The 24,943-nt window shown below is 37.4% G+C and overlaps 1 protein-coding gene across 2 annotated transcripts; it reads left to right on the top strand.

The window, feature by feature from the left end:
- The first annotated feature begins 1,435 nt into the window (after positions 1-1,435).
- Positions 1,436-24,498, top strand: LOC149830185 (uncharacterized). Of its 2 annotated transcripts, none has more exons than XM_090016368.1 (13): positions 1,436-1,564; positions 1,662-1,790; positions 2,175-2,302; positions 2,694-2,756; positions 4,792-4,913; positions 5,065-5,180; positions 5,267-6,071; positions 7,001-7,732; positions 14,235-14,456; positions 14,862-14,957; positions 15,082-15,276; positions 15,359-15,472; positions 24,109-24,498. In XM_090016368.1, the coding sequence occupies exons 2-13, from the start codon at positions 1,684-1,686 to the stop codon at positions 24,367-24,369; spliced, it is 2,961 nt and encodes a 986-aa protein (XP_089872494.1). In that variant the 5' UTR covers positions 1,436-1,564; positions 1,662-1,683; the 3' UTR covers positions 24,370-24,498. The 2 variants fall into 2 exon arrangements, with proteins under 2 accessions (XP_089872494.1, XP_089872493.1); XM_090016367.1 differs by having other exon boundaries at positions 1,484-1,559.
- Positions 24,499-24,943: the final 445 nt, after the last annotated feature.

The raw sequence follows: 24,943 nt of genomic DNA, 5'->3' as shown, positions 1-24,943 counted from the left end.
GCACTCCTACTACGACGTGCGAATCTCAATAGATTTGCATGTGTGAAAGGTAAAAATATCCTTAAAAAGCAAAGAATAAGACATTTTGGATATGCCAAATTGCTAGGTATTTGGGAAAGCACACCATTTTGAGGTGACAGTATGATCTGAATAATAAATCTGGGCACTTGAATTTTTTTTTAATGGTTTTACCTTTTTGTTGCCTTTAAAAATTAGATGCCTTGGGCAACCACTTGTTTAACTTGTCATAGTAAACTTACCATGTTTGTTATATTTTCTAGTTGGCAGTCAGTTATAGTATTTGTGATAAAAATTAGTGCAATCTATGTCATTGTCCGTTTTTCTTAATCAATTTGGTTGCAGTTCAATTTGAGATAGTTGGCTACAAAAAGGAGGAAAGTTTATAAACAGTGGGTATGGAATGAAATCCACCTTCCTAGACCCCCTTGCAGTAAATCAAGTGTGAAGTACCCTCTCTTGTGGTTCAAGTCCCTCAAATCCAAGTTAGCTTTTTGTATACCATATAGTAACACTGATCCAAAGATTGACCTTAGGAATATAACAAACTTGCGGTGCATGAGTGTAGATCATGACTGCAACTTTTGCCATAAAAATGCCCTAAAATTAACTCTCTTTTTTTCTTTTTCTCACCAGATGGATGGGTAAGCAAGATGCTTGGTTAATCCTTTTTAGAGGTTCCTTTCTCAACTGCAAGTGGTATAAAAAGGTACTCGTCTGTGTTAATATTTTTTTCATATACATGTTTTTAACAAAAAATTTATTTTATTTTAGTTGTATACTTATTTTTTATCTTTAGTAATGCTATTTTTTGTTGTGATAAAAATTAACAGAATAAGCCTCACTTATCAGAGACCCGCCATGTGGAAGAGCTAGTGTGTTACAAAACGCTTGCCTAAAGAGTACATGAAGGGAGCCTACTTTATCCAATCTCGTTCAATTGTCCAAATGGATCAAATTTGGTCTAACCTTGGATCCAAATTGATACATTATTCTAGGATATGGATCTTAAGATAATAATTGAATGTATAATTTAATGGTATTTATACTTGGATGAACAAACACTTTTAGATTCAGATTAGAATTGGTAGTTTATGTCATACCTATATTCAGCTACGGATCAAATCCAATCCATTTTCATATTTCACATGTAAAACCCTTGTTTTGAACAATTTTTATCTAACCTAGTATTATCATTTAAAATTTGCATCGGCTCCAGCCTCCAACTCTATCACGTTGGATTTAATTCGGATCCGGTTTTCAATTCAAATTTGCTGCCCAATATTCGAACTCAGATTCAGAAAACGAATCTACTACTACTATCAGACGTGTCCGACTCGTTAGCGGAACGAGTCTGAAAGACGAGATCCAAATACTGATTGCCCTACTTTAACGACCCGGAATACACCCGATTCCCAAGTCAAAGAGGCGCCTTTGGTATATAGTTTGCCTTCAAGGAGCACCCATCTTAGGGACGTCGAGGGTTCCTATGCTCGTTGGGAGGACGAAGGGTTCGCTCTGTACCCTCCGAGACGTTGTTGGTAGGGTACTAGATGGTTTTGGCCCCTCCACAAATCTTGTTTTTTGTTGCTGTTTTTGCAGAAATTTTAGATCCATCACCACTTGTGGTCTACTTGTTGCAGAGAGCAAAAGCACCAATAAAGAATGGCAAACTCAATCTGGGTTTTCTTCTTCACCCTGGTCTCCATCTTCCTCTTATCCAGCAATTCGTGTCTAGGCTTGTATGAAGACCAAGTTGGGATCATGGACTGGTAAGCAGTTTCTTCACAACTTCAATTTCTTTGCTTGCTTTTAAGTTTTTCTTCGAGCTCACCGATTTGTTCTGCGTGGATGCTTTCATATTTTGAAGTTGTTTTGTCAAATTTGTATTGCCAATAAGGGTAGGATTATTAGAGATGAGGACAAGGGGAAAACGGAAAACCTAGTAGGTAGTGAGAAATAGCATGGATTGGGAAGTGATTTAGGGCTTTGCCTTAGATATCCATTAATCAAGAAATTGCAGCAATGACTATGACTGTTTTTTTCTACTTTGCATTCTTTTCCTTGTTTTCAGTTTTTTTTAACCATCATACGTATATGCTTATTTTACTTATTACTTATTTTATTTCATATAATTGCTCAATCATTTCTTTCAGGCACAAACAGTATGTTGGTAATGTAAAGGACGCAGTTTTTCATACTCAAAAGGCAGGAAGGAAGCGTGTTGTAGTTGCTACTGAATCGAATGTTATTGCATCTCTTGATCTTCGTATGGGTGATATCTGTAAGTTTTCCGTTTCTATTGGACTTTGCAGTTTGCACGTAATAATAATAATCGTGGATTTTTTTTTTTATATTTACACGAGAAACCGCCCCCCAGGATAAGAGATCTAGCCGCGCCGGCTCTGCCTGCCGTGCTTATCATAACTGTCCTGGCAGCGTAAAACTCCGTGGGCTTACCTTTTGCTCCAGGGAGTCGCCGCCCTTCGGCTTGGGCAAGTGGTGACCGCCCATGGGATTTGAACCTAGACTGCCTGCCTAGCGGCCTAGGCCCCATCCCACTACGCCAAACCCCTTTGGGGCAATCAGGACTTAATCATGCATACAAAGTGATTATTTTTTCTTTCTGCATTTATTGTGGCTACTTAAATTAACTGTTTTTTGTTGAAGTGCAGTTTGGAGGCATGTCCTGGCAGAAACTGATGCAGTTGATGGAATTGATATTGCTCTTGGGAAATGTAATCGTCCCAGTCCTTATAATAACTTCTTGTGCTTGCAAATTTGAATATGTAATCCTAAACAATAAGTTTCGATTTTAGGAAGCTTGTCCTTGTTGTTTCAAGGGCTACTGATATCTATGACTGATATATCACATTCAAGTGAGCTTCAAGCTTAATTGCAAAAGATGGAAGATAGGATAGTATGAGTGTGAAATTAAGTCCGCCTGGCACAGTGGTTAACTAAGACACCACTTTGTTACTTGTTGGCACTTAAATTAGTTCAGTGTTCATTCAAATATGGTTTTTATTGAACAGGTTTAGACCTGTTTTCTGTGATGTTAATGAACAAGATGTACTGCTTCATTATGCACACTAAATTCTGAAATTTATCTTGGGCTGGTTTACCTAATTTACGTGGGTTGTAATCTGTTATGCTGCATCTGTTCTTAGACTTTGATAGTTAAATATGAAATCTTGCAAGATTCGTAACACTTGTAGGCTTGTTTTTATGATTCAAAGGTTACGTCTTCTTGTTGATGGTTTAGCACACTCACGTGAGCTTGGAGCTTGACTGAAAACAATTGAAAAGTTAATGAGTCTAAAGTCAGTCTACAAAGTGTCATGATTAATTAGGATGCCACATTTTTGTTGGCATGTAAGCTGCAGTTTTCATTTAGTCATTCCTATCCTTGTTGCCTCATTATACCTACTGAATTTCTCTAGCATGTCTTGAGTCTGGTTTGCCTAATTTGCCTGGGTTGTAACCTACATCTGCTGCAGCTGTTCTGTAGAAACTCATGAAGCTCTCCAAGTAATAAAAGTCTATTAGTTGACTGGTACTGTTACAGGACTAGTGACTAGATCTTCTCTCTTCCCCCTTCTATCTCATTCCTTGCAGTTTCAAGAACAGAGAGTGAGAAATTCTTTTTGACTTTGAATGTGCTGGCTCCTTTTTTTTCCCCTCATACTCGTCATTACACCTTGGTTGCCATTGCCCTCCACTATTCCCCTTTTTAATGTTGGCCTCCACAGATCTCCAGAGACCTATGCTTTCAGTAGATAAAAAGGCCAGTGATGCAGCAGAAAAACTAGCTGACTACATCTGGCAACTTGTGTGTTTTAGAGAAAGTGTTAGAACTTTGAACGTTCTTTGTTCTAATAGTGAAAAGCAAGTACCAGTGGGGTTGGTGTTGGTTAATGTGCTCTGTTTCTAATTCTTGTCAAACCTTGAAAGTGTTAGTTTTTTTATGATTAGACATAGCAAGTTATGAGTTGGTGCCACTTGCCATGTACTGGTATGGTTGGCCTCTTTGATGAGGCCCAGCAAAGGGCATCTATATCTGCATTCCGGGTAATGTGATAATAATATGTGCTTTGGCCAAATTTCCATGATTGGTCATTGGGCAAATGTTGGGCCATTTATCTTTCTTCTACTTTCTGGTGCACTTCCCACCAACCCAGCCTCCTTCCCTGCTTTTCCTTTTTAGTCTTAGGTAAAGTAGGATCAAGCAGCTTGGTGTTCTTTCCTTGATCTAAAGCAAAGGGCTTATTAATTAACAAGGATTGAACTTTCACACGCAAACGCCTTTTATGATCACAGTCATACAAATCCAAACTTTGAATTTACTTGTTGATATGACTAGGAAAGTTTCATGAGTTCTGCGGTTGTTTCTTGGAATGTAAGCTTTTCATCACCCCAATTGTATATCGTTCTGTCTGAGCTGTCAAAAGCCATAATGCGATCCTCTTTAGCTGCTGAAAGCTGTGAAGGAACTTCATCGAGAATGCTAATGAGTTTCTATCCTTTTTTTGTATTAGATGAGTTTGTCAATGGATTTATATTGCTTGGACTTTTAACTAAGACAGTGCATAATTGTTTCTCAATTATAGTGTGACTTGATTATTCCTCAGTTATAGTGTCAATTTCTGTGAAACTACTTAAAGATTATTTTGAGTGTTTTAGTTCCTCATGTACTGTCACTTTCTCTGGGACTTTTTTTGTTGAATAAAGTTTTCTCTGTGTGGTATGAGTAAGTTCTTTCGTATTTTACAGATGTTATCACTCTTTCATCCAAGGGTAGTATATTGAGGGCATGGAATCTTCCTGATGGACAAATGGTCTGGGAGTCTCTTCTTAAAGGATCAGTTCCCACAAAATCTTTGTTATCCATACCGGTTAGTAATAAATACTTCCAAGTTTGCTGAAAAGTTTAATAAATAAAATTCTCCATAACCTAGTTTGATCTAGACGCTGGAGTTGGGAGCAAAAGTTCTAAGCAGGCAAGGCTGTATTGTTAAGTAATGTACTCCAAACATGACACTGCAGGTGTCTTTTAAGATTGGAAAGGACAGTGCTATTCTGGTGTTTGGTGGAGGTTGGCTTCATGCTGTTTCAAGCATAGATGGTGAAATTCTTTGGAGAACAGAACTTCTCATGGAGGGGTCTCTCTCTCTCTCTCTCACACACACACACACACACACACACACACAATTAGGACCTCATTTGTTCTTTTGATTCCTCTTAACAGCCTAGAAATTCAGCGAATTTTCCAATCTCCCAATGGTGAAACTATCTCAGCTGTGGGTTTTGTTGGTTCCTCTAAGTTGGTGGTGTATCAGATTAGTGCTACAGATGGAGATATAATAAAGCAGAGCACTGGATCTTTTCCTGGTGGTCTTTTTGGAGAAGCGTCATTTATTTCTAATGAAAAGTTAGTTGGGTTGGATGCATCTGGATCAACCATAGTCTCTGCAGGCTTCGCTGATGGGAAAATCATCTTTCATCAGACTCCCATTTCTGATCTTGTTGCAGACTATTCTGGGGATTTGACTATCTTACCTTTAAAACTTGTTGGCATGTTTGCTTTAAGGAGTGAATCCTTTATTTTGTTAATAAAAGTGGTAGATGAGAAGTTTGTGTTGATTGAGAAAATAAAAAATCCAGCTCGTGTTAGTGATTCTCTCTTTCTTTCTGATGGTCAACAAGCTTTTGCAGTAATTCAACATGAAGATAACAAAGTCTCTCTCAGAGTAAAACTTGACAGTAGAGAATCAACTGAGCTGATTGAGGACGTTATTGAGATTGACCGTCAGTGGGGGCTTGTACAGAAGGTTTTCATCAACAACTATATTAGGACAGACAGGTTTCATGGATTTAGGGTCCTGATTACCATGGAAGACCATTCATTGCTGTTATTACAGCAAGGGAAGATTGTATGGAGTAGAGAGGATGGACTTGCCTCAATTGTGGATGCTACAACATCTGAACTACCTGTAGAAAAGGAAGGTGTTTCTGTTGCCAAGGTGGAGCAGAACCTGTTTGAATGGCTCAAGGTATTGTGCTACTTGCCTTCCTCTGACAAAAAAATGCAGTGACTTGAAAATTGGGTGAAGTTTTTTTGGCAAAATCTCTTCATAGGAGGAACTATAAAAAATTATATTATTTTCCTGTTTCCTTGTTTACCAGAATGGCCACATTCCCGAATCCCAACATTATCTAGGAAAATGCAGTGACTTGAAAAATGTGACTGATGGTATGCATCCTCAGGGTTAGGTTAGATATGTCTCAGATCCTCTATCAATGCTAAATCTATACCTTCTGGGTGATGATCAGTTATGTCTCACTATAGTGTTTCTTTTTATGAAAACTATGGTTACCTTTAGAATTTTTCCTTGTAGATAATTATCAAACTATCATGTATTAGCAAAGTGTTTGATAGTTCTACTAAAGCATATTGGTTACTTGTAAATTCATGCAATTACTTGTTCAAGTTTTATTTAGATCTGGTTGCAGCAGTTACATGAAATTTATGATTTTCTCATGGACTTCCAATCTGGCCTGTGTTGCCTTGAAAACCATGGCTATTATTGCTGGCAGGTCTTTTAGTGAAGCCACAATGTGTATTGCTTGCTAAAAAGTAACGAGCTTTCGTTGACTATTTTCTTCAGGGATGCTGCTTGTTTTCATTTTCTTTTCAAAAAATGACACCCTCGGGGTGCAACTATTTTACCCAGGAAATGGCTATTTTTCTGACAATTTCTCTTGGCCAAAATCTACCCGTGCTTGCGGCCACTTCAAGAAGTTTTGGCCACTTGTTTTGGTGGAGATTTGTTCAAGGAATAATTCTCCCCTTGCAATTGAATGTATTCCTGTTTTGCTTAATGCCATTTTTGGGAAGAAAATCTCCTGTATTTCTTTGTTCTTGTCTCTTTGTTTAACCTGTGATTAGATGTTGACTTGTTCATCTGCTTTCTATGAAAAGGGACATATGCTGAAGCTCAAAAGTACTCTGATGCTTGCAAATCCTGAAGATATTGCAGTGATACAGGGAATGAGGCTGAAAAGCTCTGAGAAAAGTAAGATGACACGTGATCATAATGGTTTCCGGAAGTTGATCATAGTACTTACTAGAGCTGGAAAGGTATTGGCACTTCATAGTGGTAATGGACATGTAGTGTGGTCTCTTCTGCTGCCATCGCTACGTAAAACAGATACCTGTCAAAATCCTTCTGCATTTAAAATATATAATTGGCAAGTTCCTCATCATCATGCAATGGATGAAAATCCATCCATTCTTGTAGTTGGTAGATGTGGGATGTCGACATACACATCAAGCATTCTCTCATTTGTTGATTCTTATAATGGAAAGGAGATTAAATCCCTCAAACTACCTTATTCTATTGTCCAAGTTATACCACTGCTATTAACAGATTCTACAGAGCAGCGACTTCATCTGCTGATCGATGCCAACAAACAGGCACACTTATTTCCAAGATCAACTGATTCTCTTAATAAATTCACAGGAGAACTGCAGAATACATATTTCTATTATGTTGACACAGAAAGACAAATTATTACGGGCTACACATTGGTTGACAGCTGCATCTCTGGCCTTCCAGATGAATATTGCTTTAACACTAAGCAACTGTGGTCTGTTATATTTCCTTCAGAATCTGAAAAAATTGCCAAAACTGCTACCAGAAAGCCAAATGAGGTTTGCTTCTATTGGTTTCATTGTTTGTATCTTTTAGGTTTTCTCTTCTATTTTTGCTTTCATATTTTGTGTTTAGAAGAAAAGAAGGCTTTTTTCTCCCCTTTTTGGGATATTCTGGACTGAATTATATATTGGGATGTATCCACTTGTTGCAATGCTGCATTTGCTATGTTATGATTGGTTATGCCAATTTTGTGAAAATGCATTCATGTATACATGCATGTGCACACACACACACACATGTATCTCAAACATGTCTGGCATTTTGCATATCTTGTGATACTTTTGCTGAGGTTTTCCAGAATAAAAGATCTCTATAAAATATCCTAGTATTTTCAAAGTACAAATATATTTTCATCCATCCTGAATGTAAATATGGTATGAATTTTATTCTCAAATTTTAGTTATTATTTGCCTTGATAATTGCTGATATGTTTGAGAGGAAAAAACATTTTCTTGACAACATTTTAAATATTCCCTGCTGATAAATTCCATACAGAAAGTTACACAATTGTATATTAATTTTTCATTCCTGATAACTTTGTGCATATGGTCGCGTTCAGGCCAGATATGGTTAGGCTCAATCTGATTTAAGTTTACCTGATTACACCTGAGTCCAGATCTGACCAGTATATGTTAGACATTAAATGTAGATCCTACTATGGAAATAAATTTTGACTAAAATGGTGACTAGGAGGCACCCTGGAAAAGACTCTTGATCTGAACGATATATTTATGATCACAATCTAGATCCAGCAGAGATCAAACATGACCTAGATCAAACTCATATGAAGTGATACGTTGTCAAAATTGGTTCGTACCAGTGTTGTGAAAAGCGTTGAGGCGTAGCGAGGCGCTCCACCAAAATCTGAGGCGGGGCGTAAAGCGTAAGCCTCAAAATTTTATTTTTTTTAAACTTAAAAAAACTATAAAAAATTTTTAAAATTATAAATAAATAAAAAACGCTTTATTGATGAAGCAACAACCAACAAGAAATAAAAAATCTCAAATAAATACTAAAAAAATATGAGATTAACATGTAAAAGTAACATTAATGCAACAACTTGATCTATGTAAGTATCTAAGAAATAAAATATGAACATTCATTCAATAAAAAATTAACATTAACAACGAAATGCATATTAGCATTAACAACATTATGTCATAATTAGAAAATGAATGTTAGCATTAACAACCAAATGTTAATATATTTGTCCAAAACTCTTTAAAATGAGAGTGTTAACATTCACAATTACAAATGAAAGACCCCAAAAAAGCATATAAATGGTCATATCCCTATGATATGAATTAGGGCCTAGGCTCTTCTTGTGTCTCGTCATCATCAATATTTAAGTCTTCAATGTCATCATCTGAGAAATCCATATAAATAGGTTCTCCTTCATCTTCATTTTCTGACTCTACTTCGTCTACACTTGCTTCCTCCACATCCTCGATCACTTCTTTTGCTTTTCTTTTTCCTTCAATGAAAAATCATGTATTAAATACTTATTTTATGTAATTAAAAAAATACATTTATATTCATAGAAAGGTAAAAGGAATATAGTTTTACCTCGATCTCTTAAAGACCTGTCTTGCCTAGAACCACTTTGTGAATCATGAGGTGAAGTGACTTTTTCAATAGGTACATGCCCAATGACATTTATGTCAAAGTTCAGATCCAACCATGAATCCTCCAATCAATTGGGATCATTAGGCAACACTGGATCTTCCTTCTCCACAATCCACTCATCATCTAAGTCTATATGATCTAGACATATAAAGTCTTTGGTAGACCTCCTCATCATATTTCTCTCTCATAATTACATATTGTACATTACAAAAACCAATACATTCATCTTCTCTTGTTCAAGTCTATTCCTCCGTTTTGTATGCACCTATAATTTCAAATCATTGATAATCAGCTATAAGATAATTATACTTATAAAAATATATTTCAAAAACAAAATACAAAGTCACAAACCAATGAGAAAGTACTCTAATTCCTCTCATAGCCTGATGCACTGCACGTCAAACTTACAATTCGAATTGCGAAATTCATCAACTCAGGATTTCCGTGCCCAAATGAACTTCACCAGTCAGCTGCATTCAAATAAAACAATAAAAATTGGATAAAAACATTAAGAATGTCATAATTAACAAAATCATAAAAAATATTAACAAATAACAATATAATTGCAAACTTACCAAGACTTTTTAAATTTCTTGTTGTAACAGCTGTCTCTCTACCAAACAACCCCTTTGCCTTTTTAAATGCATCGATTTGTGTTTTAATTTTCAACCAAACATTTGCGTCAGAAACCAATTTTCCAACACAATCATAAAAGCCACTTATAATTTCTCCATCCGGGTTGAAGTTGTTAGCATAATGAAAATGAGGATTTAAATAATAGGCAGCTGCATACAAAGGTTTATGAAGTTGCAAATCCCATCGTCTATCAATGATATCTCAAATATGTTTATATTTTTTTCAACCTTGTCAAGGTTTGAAGCAATTTCCTCCTTTGCTCTGTCCATTGCCTCGTACAAAAATCCCACAGCAGGCTCATCTGCATCCACTAATCGCAACACTTTCACGAACGACAGTGTAACTTTAATTGCATATGATATGACAGCCCAAAACTTATGATCATTAAGAACAATATAAGAAATGTTCTTAGCATCAAATTTCTTATAGTAATTAGATGATCTAAAATTTAAAGACAAGAACATCGACTTCAACTCTTTCTTATAACATTCAATGCTATGAAGCGTGAGATATGTTGTAGCAAAACGAGTGACGGCTGGATGTAGAAGTTTTTTCTTCTTTGTGAACTTTGTCATCAAATTTAATACCCATGTATGACTATAAATATATCTTGTAATTTTTTTTGCCTTTTCCACTATATTTTTAAAAATTGATATCTTTCCAATATCTTCTAACATAAGATCCAAGCAATGCGCCACACATGGTGTCCAAAAATATGTTTTTTCTACTGTTAACATATTCTAAGCTGCCACATAATTTGGTGCATTATTTGTAATGAATTGCACCACATTACTTTCATCAACTTCTTTAAACAACTTACACAAATTTACACCATTTTTTCCATGTCGTTGATGTCAACAGACTTCAAAAATACTATTCCAGATAAGTTGTTTACAAGAAAATTAATTAAGTTTCTTTCTTTTCCATCTGTTCAACCATATGCCATAATGCTGCAACTAACCTTTGGCCATTCCCTTTTTAATTCTTTTAAAATTTCATGAGTACAATCTATCCCATCCTTCAAAATCCACGTTCTGATCTCGTGATAAGAAGGCGGTTTGAACCCTCGCTCATAATTTGCAATAACTTCTACCATTGCATCAAAATATGGACTGTTATAAAAATTAAATGATAGGACATTTGAATAAAAAAATCTACCAATGACACGACATACGTTTTTTCTTTCATCCCTTTTAAAAACAGTGTTTATTGTGGCTTGTCGTGCTTCTTTGTTCACAGATAGGTCCATGAGACCACCTGTGCTTTTGTTTGCATTACTAGATCCGTTGGTTTTTTTGTTCACATTATCGCCTGTTGATGATCCAAAATAAATATTCCTCTCGATTTTCAACTTGTTTTGTTCTTCCTTTTGTTTCTTTTGCTTCTGATCCCTTAAATGATTATGAAAAAATCTATGATCCCATCCATTGCAAAGTACATGTCCTACGAGTTTGGGATCTTTAGTGGGATTTGAAACTTTAACTCCGTGATCTCATCCTACATCTTTTCCCATTGTTCAACTGCAAAAATGCATATAAGAAAACATATATTAACACAAAAATTTAGATTCATATTAAAACAAAAATGGATGAATCGAAAGTGAACTAATAACCAAATTCTGAAATAAAACAAACTGTACCTTAATGCAAGTATGTACCATTGACCACTATATTAACCCAGTGCTTAATATTCAAGTTTATCTATGCATTAATAAGCAGGTAAAAATCTTGATCTGCTCAAGAAGCACGTAATATGTAGGCTCAAGCATGCATGACCACTAGTTTTACTTTCATGCACCATATATATGAAATCTGCATATGAATTTGATTCAGATTATGCTGCCTAAACTATGCTTAGCACCTCTGCAAACTTATAAACCCAAACAACATTTTGCTGAAATGAGAGAGAGAGTACCTGTTTTTGGGCTCTACCACGAGAGAGAGAGAGAGACTGCTGTGAGAGACGAGAGAGAGAGAGAGAGAGAGAGAGAGAGAGAGAGAGAGAGAGGGTGTGAGAAAAAAATGAGATAGGCGGTGAGAATGTATAACTTAGGGAGTAACTGTCAAAAAATATGGTGTCATTATGGTTGAAAATGCATAACTTGCTTTCTAATTCATGAAAAAAGTTATTGAGCCAACCCCCTGATATGCACAATAACAGAGACAATCATGTGTTCATTCTAAAGAGATGAAAGCAGGAAAAAGAGAAGGATGTTTCATTTGAAAACCATATTACAGCTGAAGCTCAGGCAGAGGAATGGGGGTGGGTGAACCTTTCTCAAGGGCTGAAGCTTCCCTGAGTTTGCAACAAGAGAAGAAAGAGCTTCTTTCCTTGGCAAATTTAATGATTCCTGATCATGAAAGAGATACTGCACAGAATAATATGAATGTGATGTCAAAGATTCTCTTTTGCATGAAGTTCCATATAAAAGTCCAAGTGAATCTATAAGCTGTCTTAATTTTAGATCATCTCTTTTGTGTGCCTAACACTTTTATGCAAAATAAAGCTCATAAACATAGAGTCAACGATGATGAGTTGTGGAGCTTGATTCAGAGTTTTTGCTCTTACTGGAAGAGGGGGGGGGATTTCCTGGGGCTCCTCCCGGCGCAGGTCCCGCTGCGCGTTCAGCGGGCGGGGGTTAGGGGGGCCGCCCTTGGCGGGGGTCTTAAGGGGGCAGCGCCCCTCAGAAGAATTTTTTTATTGAGCTTATATTTGAGACCCTGTTTCTTATGCATGGTTGGTTTGATCGTTCTTGTTTATTGTTGCTTTCGGTTGTTTCTTGCTCGCGGTTTTCGTAACAAACTAAGCAAATGGTATTTAGTAAACTAGACAATTTTCTTTAGATGCTAGATATGGCGCAACATGCCAAAGTTCATTTTAGAGTGCAAATTAGAAAAGAAGACCTACACACGAGAAAATATCAGAACTCAAAAGCTATAAAATAAAAACTTATCCAATATATAAGTACTTTCACGATACGCACATGCATGCATGCACACAAACTCATGTTACACCATCTGCCAAATGGGTGATAAAGGTTCATAGGGGTGACAAAGTGCAATGCTTGCACTCCAGCTCATGGAATCAACCAAGATTACTCATGAAGACCTATGGTGCTGAAAACATTAAAGCAATTTGCTATACCATAGAATAAATATGTTCATGTCATTTATTATTTACTTCCAAACATCCATAATGTCCCCACAAATTTACTGCGTGAGAAAAAATGAGGGAGAAAGAGACTAAGTGAGAAAAAACCTAGAGACGAGAGAGAGCATACCTATTTCGGGGCTCCACCACGAGAGCGACTGCTGTGAGAGTTGAGAGAGAGAGAGAACTGTGAGCAAAAAAACCAGAAAGAAAAAAACGAGCATAAAAAATAAAGGGCCCCCGACCCTAATTAGGGTCGGGGGCGCTTCATTTAAACCCTAATGTTTGGACGAATGAGGGTTTTTACCCTCATTTTACCAAATAAAGCGAGGCGTGTACGCCTCATTCTGAGGCGTGCCTCGCCTCGAGGTGTGCGCCTCAAGGCCTATGAGGCGCACACCTCGAGGGTTTTGTGCTTTACACATGCGCCTCAAGGCATAACGCCACTCGCCTTAAGGCGAGGCACGCTTTTTGCACCTTGAGGCGTGTTTTTAATAACACTGGTTCATACACTGGAAAGACTCGAGCAAATATCCCCCTTTTCAACCCTATGAGCTCTATCTGATATTCCAATATCCAATTTCTGAGAGAATGGTTGAGATTATTCTGGAAATACTTCATATAGTACCCTTAATCAGCTTGTTTGAAAATACATTTGGATGAGTGAATGTCAGAACATGACACACTGTCTAGGTCAATTCATAAGCCAGCCACTTCCCATGAGACCAATGAGATTTTGGCATGATCCTTGGAATAATCACAATGAAAGCTTGTGAGCTCCTATGGATTTGAGAGATGAACAGTGGTAAAATGACAAATTTACATATGAAAGAATTGCGCATTTGGGCGATTTGGTGTTAATATAACCATAAGCTGAAATGGATACCATAGAGTAGTCCTTTCTTTCTTTTCATGAAACAACAAAAAATCATGCTGCTCAGCAAATATATACTTCCACAGCCAGGAACATGACCTTTTATGTAGTAGTTTGTGGACTCCATTTTACTCGTATGTCTTATGATGCTTCTGCTTATTTATCTATGCCAATGACATTATTGTGTTGCTGATGAATAACCTACCTTGCAGGCTGTTCACACACAAGCAAAGATATTGGGTGACCAAGATGTGATGTATAAGTATATATCAAAGAATTTGCTGTTTGTTGCTACTGTTGCGCCCAAGACTAGTGGTAGAATTGGATCATCTACCCCAGATGAAGCTTGGTTGGTTGCATATCTTATTGATACAGTGACAGGGCGCATATTGCATCGTGTGACACATCTTGGGTCTCAGGGTCCCATTAATGCTGTAAGTTTATCCAACTTATTTCTTGGCTTTTATATTATGTCATAGGGACATGCCTTTTTGGTGGCATGTCTTTGGTGACATGATCAGACACACTATGAAACATGAACATGGACACGACACATATGGATAATATTTTAATATTATTGTAATATTTTTTTATGTTTTAAAGTATTATTTTGATAAAAATATAATTTTTTAAAAAAAATAGTTTTTGTTGATTAAACAATTAAAAAACTCTGTCTTATTTTCCAAGAAAATTTTGAACTTGCGAGTCGAACCCGCGTCACGCTTTCTCATGTCCACGTCTTTGTCACATGTTACAATATTATGAGTTCTGAGGATGAGCAACTAAAAGCAGGATCAGTGTAGATTTCATGTTCTCATTCTTGATTATTCTGTCTGAAGGTTTTCAGTGAGAACTGGGTTGTCTACCACTATTTCAATCTTAGAGCACACAGATATGAGATTTCTGTTATGGAGATATATGATGAATCTCGAACGGTAAACTTTGTCTTTTATTTTTTTATCATCTTTCAATTATTTTTTTTCTTTCTTTTCTTTTTTATGGTCTTTTCATTTATTTGTCTGTAGTCCATATTTTTTACCAAACCAATGTTATTTACAGGATAACAAAGATGTTGTTAAGCTTATGTTTGGAAAGCACAATCTCACAGCACCTGTGTCTTCATATTCCCGACCGGAGGTGACAGTAAAGTCACAGAGTTACTTCTTCACACATTCAGTGAAGACAATGGCAGTGACTGCAACAGCCAAGGGTATCACTTCTGAGCAGATACTTCTTGGCACTATTTCTGATCAGGTAGCAAGATTTCAGGCATAAGAAATGGCTATCATGACTTTTGAACAGTTGAATATCATTTTAATCTTTATGCTGCTTTTAGGTATTGGCTCTTGATAAACGTTTTCTCGATCCACGGCGGACAGCGGATCCTACACCATCAGAAAGGGAAGAGGGGATCATACCATTAACAGATGCACTGCCAATTATTCCACAGGTTCGATGCATTTTCTCTCTTTTCAATAATTTCTTGTAATTACTTTGGCATGATCTTACGGAAATGTTACTTCAGAAACACCAGAACTACTGATTAAAATAAACTAGTTAACAAGCTGCCAAACTTACTGGCTACTTACAGATATCACATTGGACCACCTGCTTTTTTTAATGTATTTCAAAATACCTGTCTGGGCATAAAGTTTTTCTTCTGTTCTTTGTTGATAAAAATAAATGTTATTCTGTGAAAAAAAGAAAGTTACTGGCATATTAGTCATTTGTTTGCTAAACAATAGGTCAAGTCAGTGATTTAGGCCAACACATGCCCATGAAACAAAGATGAGCAAAACAGATGGCAATTTTCTAATAGTTGAAAAACTGTTCATTGAAAAAGAAAAGGCTTGCTAAGTACATTTCATGAAATTTTGTGTCATCTTTGGTACGTCACTACCCTGAAGGTTGCTTTAGAAATATAGTTTTTCACACCTTAGATTCATGAGGTTCTTTGGGGAAATTGAATTCCATAATTTGTACTTCTCAAAAGAAAATTCTATAATTTGAAAATGTGTCCTATGCAAATCCAAGGTTATCATCATCACTATTTCAAATGCTACATTGTTACTCAAAATATGTTTTCATGTAACCTCTTCAGAGACCTGAAAAGAAAAATATTTCTTTTTTTCTGTGAAATTTGGAGGTTCAACCAAGGTTGCCAGACTAGGAAGTGGAAGCGGAAAACTATACGGGAAGCGAGAAGCGATGCATTTTAAAATGTATAGGAAGCGGGAAGCGAGGAAGAAAAAAATTTATATAATAATTGAATGTGAATCATAATGAAACACAAATAAAAACTAAAATAAAAGTGACTAATATTAAATTTCATTATTTTTTAGTGTAAGAATTAAATTTTTAATAAAATCTAAAAATGATGATTACCAATTTAGAGAAAGCACATGGAAGTAAGCATGAAAAGTTGTGGAAAGCATAGGAAAAGCGTGGGAGAATCGAGGTTCTCATCAAGTTTCGGAAGCGAGGAGTATCACTCTTCCGAAGCGAGCTTCCCACCTATCTAAGAAGCTTCCAGTAACTCTGGGTTCAACTGACAATGAAATATGAAATCATATTTATGACCAGTCTGTTTGTTTTTATCCACCTTCTTCAATCCTAAGGAACTATCATGTTCTCCTATATCTCTCATTTGGAAGGTAATGTTTGGAGCAGACACAGAAGGCGATCACTGATGGCCTTCATGAACCATTTTCTTTTGAAACATTGGAAGAGCTTTGCAAAAGCTTCTTGAGGCCTTTTTCAATCCACATTAAAATAATCAACTTTTAAAGTTTCTCTGGTTTGCTTCACAAAAAACAGTAAACTGCTTCATATATGTGTAAGTTTTCTCCAGAGCCCGCGAACGAGAAATTAAGAGAAGGAAGAGAGAGAGGCTGCAATGAGTCACGATTTCTCAACATTAGAAACCGTGACCTATTTTATTAATATATAGGTAAAAGCCCTAATAGCCTTCACAATAACCCTGATAAGTTGGGGTTATTTACAAGTATGCCATTATGTTGTGGACATGGTACATACAAGTAGTTTGGATCCGGATCCGGATCTAAACTGTAAATACAAAGCACGTATACTACACTGTCTAATAGTCTCCCTCAAGTTGTGCATGATTTTGGATCATGGACAACTTGCTCTTTAGAAACCAAAAATGGCACTTTGTGAGTCCTTTAGTGAACAAATCAGCCACTTGGTCTTCTGTTCTAATATAATGGGGCTCAATATCTTTTTCTTCAATCTTCTGCCTGATAAAATGCTGATCAATCTCAATGTGCTTGGTCTTGTTGTGATGAATGGGATTAAGAGATATTTGAATAGCACTTTGGTTATCACAAAAGAGAGAACAACTAGCAATCGACTCTTTGAGCTCTGTTAACAAATGTTTAGTCCATGTTACTTCTGCCGTAGCAGCAGCCATCGCCCTGTATTCTGCTTCTATGCTAGATCTAGCCACTGTCTTCTGTTTTCTACTACTCCAGGAAACAAGATTGGCACCAATGAAAATGCCATACCCTGAAACTGACTTTCGATCATCAGGATCTCCAGCCCAGTCTGCATCTGAATAAGCAATTATGTCATGAGCAGTATTCATGGATCTGCTTTTGGTGTACAAAAGTCCATCTCCAACAGTACTCTTCAAGACCTCAGTATCCTCTTTATTGCATTCATGTGTCCCGTCCTTGGCTCATGCATGAATTGAGAAACTTGATTGATTGAATATGTAATATCGGGCCTGGTAAAAGTAAGATATTGAAGCATTCCCACTAGACTCCGATATTTAGTGGGATCATGATACAAGTCTCCGTCTTGCACACTTAGTTTCTGGTTAAGCACACTAGGAGTAGCAAGAGGCTTGCAATCTTTCATTCCACCCTTTTCTAACAGATCCAGGGTGTATTTATGTTGGGTCAAAGTAAGTTTATTTCCTTGACTATCCACTTCTACTCCAAGAAAGTACTGAAGGTTTCCAAGGCCCTTCATTTTGAACCTTTGACTCAGAAGATCTTTAGTTTCTTGAACATGATTCTCACTACTTCCTGTAATAATTATATCAACATATATTAACAAGAAGGTAGTAAACTCCTTACCTCGAAGAATAAAGAGGGAGTGATCCAATTGCGATCGATATAAACCATGTCTTTGAATTTCTAGAGAGAAACTCTCAAACCAAGATCAAGATGCTTGTTTCAGTCCATAGAGAGCCCGATTTAATTTGCATACATATTCCTTTGAATCTACTTCTGTATATCCTGGCGGTTGTTCCATGTATACTTCTTCCTTTAAATCCCCATGAAGAAAGGCATTCTTCACATCTAGCCGACTTATTCTCCAACCATAATCGACAGCTAATGAAAGAACAATGCGAATTGTGCCAATTTTCACAACTGGATTAAAGGTTTCATCATAGTCCTGTCCAAACTCTTGAGTGAATCCCTTGGCTACGAGACGAGCTTTGTATCGTTCAACACTTCCATTCGGTTTGTATTTGATCTTGTAGACCCATCGTGAGCCAACAACATTTCTATCTGGAGGTCGAGGGACAACTGTCCATGTTTGACACTGGTATAAAGCTTTCATCTCTTCATTCATGGCTTGAATCCATTTTTTGGAATTAATGACTTGATGAAAATGTCTAGGCTCAGTCTCTTTCTCAATCTGTGACAAAAATAACTGAAAATCCATGGTGAAATTCTCATAACTGACCCACCTTTCAATAGGATGCCGAGCTCTTTCAGATCGTCTGATCGGAATAGCTACTGTATTAGAAATTGAAGAAGTAATGTCGTTGGATGGATCAAACATAGGATCTTCTTGTTCAATATCATCCGAAGTCAAGAGTGAGTCCCTTTCTCTTCTCCTATAAACTTGCCCAACAAACTTGTTAATCTCTGGAGGATGTTCTATTTCAAGTTCTTGTATGCCACTGTATCCATCTTGACAGTATGTTCCTTGACCACAGGAGGAAGAACACTCATCATTGGTTGTAGGAAAGAGCTCTGCACTGAGCCATGGATCATAAAATAGAGTATTCATATTGGTTTGGGCAGAAACATATTCTCCATCTCCAAAATCATTCTCATCAAAAACTACATTCCTAGATATCTTAATTCGTCTGTTGTCAGGAGCATAACACCTGTACCCTTTGTGGTGATCCGCATATCCGACAAATCTACACTTGGATGCCTTAACCTGAAACTTGTTTCGCAGAGAAGAGTCAATACGAACATAACACGTGCAGCCAAAAATTTTTAGTTCATCGTAATCATGATGCTTCCCAAATAGGACGAAAAAAGGTGATTTATCTTCTAAAAGCTTCATGGGCAGACGATTAATAATGTAAACAACAGAGTGAAAGGCTTATGTCCAGAGTCCTATGTGAGTATGACTTCCGTGCATCATGCTCATAGCGCTTTTCACAATGTGACGGTGTTTCCGTTCTGCAACTCCATTCTGTTGGGGTGTATGCGGGCAAGATACTTTACGATTTATCCCATTATCTTGGAGATAATTGATAAAATCCCTGGAGGAGTATTCCCCCCACCATCATATTGGAAATGTAGAATATTACAAGAAAATTGAGTTTTGACAAATGTATGAAAACAACGAAAAGTAGAGAAAACTTCCGATTTATTCTTCATGAAATATATCCAAGTGAAGCGAGAGAAATTATCAATAAAAATAACATAATATTTGCTGCCAGAATTAGAAGGATTAGGAGCCGGTCTCCATACATCGGAACAGACGATTTCGAAAGGCCTTGAAGCTTTCTCATTTATTGAATGAAAAGGAAGAACATGACTCTTACACATTTGACAACTTGAACACATTTTATTATCTGGTCTAGGAATCAGGCCAGACTCAGGAATAAGACCATCAGATACGAGTCGCTCAACGAAGACTCGACCACAATGACCAAGACGCAAATGCCAAAAATCAGGCTTATTACATTTATTTGAAGATTGTAAATTGAACACATGAATATGCTTTGACGACATAGACTGATGAGATGACTTCAAGGTAGGTCAAACACAAGTAGAAGGGTCCTCCTGGAAGACATACATATTTCCCCGGCGTTCCCCTCTAGCGAACGCCTTCTTCGTTTGTAGATCCTTGATATAAACAAAAGACGGAGTAAATTCAACAGAAGAATTGGTATGATCAACAAGCTTAGAAACATAAACAATATTTTTTGTAATATTTGGGGCATGAAGAACATTGAAAAGATGAAGTGGGGATTTAGGCAAGGGGATAGAAACATTTCCAATGTGGGTGATGGGGTGGTGTGACCCGTCTCCAGGGATGATATTACTTTTTTCAAAATAAGGAGTTAAAGTAGAGAATTTACCCGCATTACCTGTGACATGAGTAGCTGCCCCTGAATCAATGTACCAGACTCCTTTATCATCGCGTTTCAGATCAAGTTTAGACAATGCAGCCAAAAAAAGCTCTTTCACATCGCCACCAAACTTTGAAGGGTTCTCCTTTCGTCCTGACGAGCTCTTACCCTTTTGGAACTTTCCTTTGTTCTGTGGATTGTGCCAACAGTTGGCTTTGACGTGACCTCGCTTGTTACAGAGATAACAAGTGGGCACGTTTTTCAGATTATAAGGAAAGGCATTCGGGGTGGGTAGTAACCCACGCCCCTCTGGAGTACCTCGTCCTCGTCCTCTGCCTGCACCAAAATGACTATTACCGCGTCCCTGGCCAAAGGAAACACTAGTAGCAAGAACCTGTCCACCAGTGTCATGTGACATCCCCTTTAAGGTCATCTCATATTGAAGGAGTTTCGCTTGTAAGTCTTCAAACGATGGTAAGCTAGGTAGACATAACAATGAGGTCGAAAGAACATGGAATTCCGATCCTAATCCATTCAAGGCTTGCCTGACTTTATCTTTGTCTGTCACTTCATACCCGACAACAGCTAGTTGATCGCTTATGTTATTGACCTTGTTCAAGTATTTCATGATAGACATGGAACCCTTAGTGAGGAGTTGAAATTCACGCTAAAGAAAGGAAATTCTAGCCTCTGAAATCTGAGAATATGTCTTCACTAGCCGGTCCCATAATTCTTTTGCTGAGCACTCATCTGGAATTCCCACCAATACTTCTTGAGAGATAGTGGAGATAAAGAAAGCAACTGCAGCTTGATCATGCTTCATCCAATTTTCATATTGGGGATTTGGTATTCATTGTATAGAATCAGCCTCGTTTCCATCCTTAGTTTCTTATATGATAAATTCTGGAGGGGCTGAAATTGATCCATTTAAATGTCCAGAAAGACCTTGACTTTTAATGAATGAAAGAATTTGTCTCTTCCAGATCAAGAAATTGGAATTGAGAGAAAAGTTTGAGAAGAAGAAGAATCCATGACTTAGAACAAGAAAAAGAATATTATTGGCGTGTGCAATCAGTATATAAATGCAGCAAATTAATTTTTTTAAACAGTAGAGAGCTGAGAATTCAACATGAATCTGATTATCAGAACTGATACCCGGATTATCAGAATTGATACTCGGATTATCAGGTCTAATCTGATTTGATAAAAGAAGCTAAGACTTTTCCTTCCTTTTTTTTTTGAAAAATATATAAAAATTGCACACAGCAATAATAAAGCAGAAATAAAAGGAATATTGCTGATGTACAGATCTGTCAGCAGCCGATAAAACCCAAATATGTGAAATTGAATGGAAAGGGGAGAGACAAATCTGATGTACAGATCTGGAGCAACCGATAAAACCCCAAAAGATATCGTGAAAGCAAAGAAATCGAAAGAGCTGATTTGGTACAAATCCAAATAAGCAAATCCAAATCAGTTCGAGAGATCTACTGATTCGATGGACAAAAATATCGTGAAAATTGATTTGGCCCAAACCCAAATCAGTTTCCGCAATCAAACTTGATGTAAAGAGATGTGAAGATGTTGGAACAGATTGAAGGAAGAAGTACCTGGGGCTAAAAAAAAAATATATCGTGAAAATTGATTTGGCCCAAACCCAAATCAATTTCAGCAATCAAATTTGATGTAAAGAGATGTGAAGATGGAGGAACAGTTTGAAGGAAGAAGTACCTGGGGCTCGTATTCCAGCAGAGGAATAGATTGAAGGAAGATCTGAAGATGGAAGAAGTACCTGGGGCTCGTATTCCAGTAGAGGAACAAATTGAAGGAAGATCTGGGCTCGTGATCGTATTGCAGCAGCCACACCGAATAAGGAAAGAGAGGAAGGAAGATCTTGTATGGACGTACCTGTGTAGAAGAATTTCAGCCCTTGGATCAGAAGTGCTCTGATACCATGTAAGTTTTCTCCAGAGCTTGCGAACGAGAAATTAAGAGAAGAGAGAGAGGCTGCAATGAGTCACGATTTCTCAACATTAGAAACCGTGACCTATTTCATTAATATATAAGCAAAAGCCCTAATACATAGCCTTCACAATAACCCTGATAAGCTGGGGTTATTTACAAGTATGCCATTATGTTGTGGACATGGTACATACAAGTAGTTTGGATCCGGATCCGGATCCAAACTGTAAATACAAAACACGTATACTACACTGTCTAATAATATGCTTCTTTTAATTCTTTGTTGAGGAGAGCACTCTTCACATCATATTTTTGAGGGCTTGATGCAAAAGCTAGAAGGAAACTCTTTGAATTGACATTTCGCAAACTAGGCTGTCTTTTACCAACCAAGCTTAAATGGCAAATGACCTTGGTGTAAGGGCTCCTTTTCCAGCAAGCTCCATTACCTTCAGAAGTGGAAAGATATTTGGTCCAAAAAGAACGGGTTGATCTATATCACCTTGACACGGTTCTGCTTCCTCTCTTTTTTGTATTGTCTTTTCTATTTTAACAATATCGAGTTGGATTCTTCTCCAACTAGTATCAAATATAACATGCTGAACAAGATTTTCTTCGTGTAAAACCTGTTTGATTTAGAGCAGGAAAATTGTATGGATTTTATGAAGCCATATGCTATGGCTCAAATCCATAGTCTTCCGATAGGAACAGTTGACAATGGAATCTGATTTTTCCCATTATTTCTGTATCAATCCATCCCCTAATGCCACCACACACCACATGAAATAATTGACTTGTACTTTACACTATGAGCCTACTTGCACCTGTCAATTGTTGCTTGGCCTTTGTGAATATTACATGCATCATTAGCATATTCAACCTTGTTCTCTGCTTTCATGGCTTCAATAGCATGGTATGATTTTTGGTGTGATTTTCTTAATGGAGTGGGTTGTGGCGTGAAGAAATTCAGGCTGACTCTGGATTTAGCCTTAAATAAAATGGATAATGAAATATGAACCTTCCAGTCAAATTCATATAGATGGGAGAAGGTTTACATAATATTTTTCTGTAATTATCGTTATAAATATGCTACAGCCTACTTTATTAGCATGATGGGTTTCCTGTTCACATCTCCTGTTAGCAGCTTCCTCTGCATTTCTGGATCCTTTCTTTTGTCCTCTTCAAGGGTTTATCATCACCAAATCTGCTTCATACTGTTTAACTATACTGAAGTATGCAACTTTAAATGATGGATTCCATATAATTGATGTGAGAACTCAGTGGTTGAAAACAAATTAATGCTCAAGGATGTGGAGTCTCTCTCTCTCTCTCTCTATATATATATATATATATATATATATATATATATATATAGCCCACAAGGGCTCCGCTCTTCTGGTAGGGGTTGACTTCTGAATGTCACCAAGTTGACGGGATGTCACAAGTTCGAAACTGACAGGTGGCATCCCTTGCCGCAAGGCCCAAGCTTGTTGTACTCCCCGATGGGCAGGTTTTACCAACCAGAGGCCAGCCAATGTGCAGGGATTTTCCCTTGGATTATCCAAATGTGTGTGTGTATGGCACGCTGCTTGTTTCTTCATATCTAAAGCTTTGGACATGCGAAGATTACAGTAGCCTGGGCAGTGGAAAGAGTTCCTTTTATTCAAATTTATTATCATCAAGCTCTTAAAATTCTTTGTAAAGTCTGTTATATGATCGTTATATCATGCAAATTTCTGGTATGTGAAACATGCCTGACAAACTTGTGTTTTCTCCAGTCATACATAACACATTCACTTCAAGTGGAAGGCCTGCGTGGTATAATAACAGTCCCATCAAGGCTAGAGTCAACGGCTTTGGTTTTTGTGTATGGTGTGGACCTCTTCTTCACCAGGATCGCGCCTTCACGGACATACGACTCACTTACAGAGGATTTCAGTTACGCACTTTTGCTCATCACGATTGTTGTTTTGGTTGTTGCCATCTTGGTCACTTGGATCTTATCTGAGAAAAAGGAGCTCATGGAGAAGTGGAGGTGAGTCACCCCTTTTGGCTTTTTTTTTTTCATGCTCTTTTTCTTGGTGCTGTTTCTCTTTTTGACTTCAGTGTGTTGCTATATCAAGTTGCACTAGAATTTTGTGATATATGCTACTCTCTCTCTCTCTCTCCATATTTGACATTGCCTGTGTATGTTTGAGGAGCAGAAGCAGTGTTCGGAGCAGAACACCTTAAACGTGTTCTGCCCAACTAGGGGGAGCCACGTAGTGGATGCCCCTTATAGAAAAATTGGGGAGCCCCTCTATTAAATAAGGGGACCCAGTGCGGGAGACTTGGAGAATGTTCGGCCTGAACATTGAACCATGCCTTGTATATTTGTGCATGTCTGTGTATCTTTCTCCGCAGTTCATATACGTGTCCATGTGAAACAAGAAGCAAAACGAGTTGATTCAAAGGAGGGGAACCTTTTACTGCTTCCATATCTTAAACCAACATAGAAAGGATGGAATTTCCGAAAACCCCCTTCTTCTTTTTTAATTACAAGGAACACAGCAGGACCAAGCCCTAATTGGCCCCATCCTATAATGGTAAACCTCAAGAAACTAGACTGGCTCC

This window comes from Nuphar pumila, chromosome 8 (genome assembly GCF_984573655.1).
Source record: "Nuphar pumila chromosome 8, dmNupPumi1.hap1.1, whole genome shotgun sequence".
NCBI lineage: Eukaryota > Viridiplantae > Streptophyta > Magnoliopsida > Nymphaeales > Nymphaeaceae > Nuphar > Nuphar pumila.
The sequence above is the reverse complement of the archived record's forward strand: the minus strand, read 5'-3'. Positions and strand labels throughout refer to the sequence as shown.

Coding starts and splice junctions, on each gene's coding strand:
- LOC149830185 (XM_090016368.1), top strand. CDS start 1,684: ATGGCAAACTCAATCTGGGTTTTCTTCTTCACCCTGGTCTCCATCTTC. Junction 1,791..2,174: donor CAAGTTGGGATCATGGACTG/GTAAGCAGTTTC, acceptor CATTTCTTTCAG/GCACAAACAGTATGTTGGTA. Junction 15,277..15,358: donor TTGGCACTATTTCTGATCAG/GTAGCAAGATTT, acceptor TGCTGCTTTTAG/GTATTGGCTCTTGATAAACG.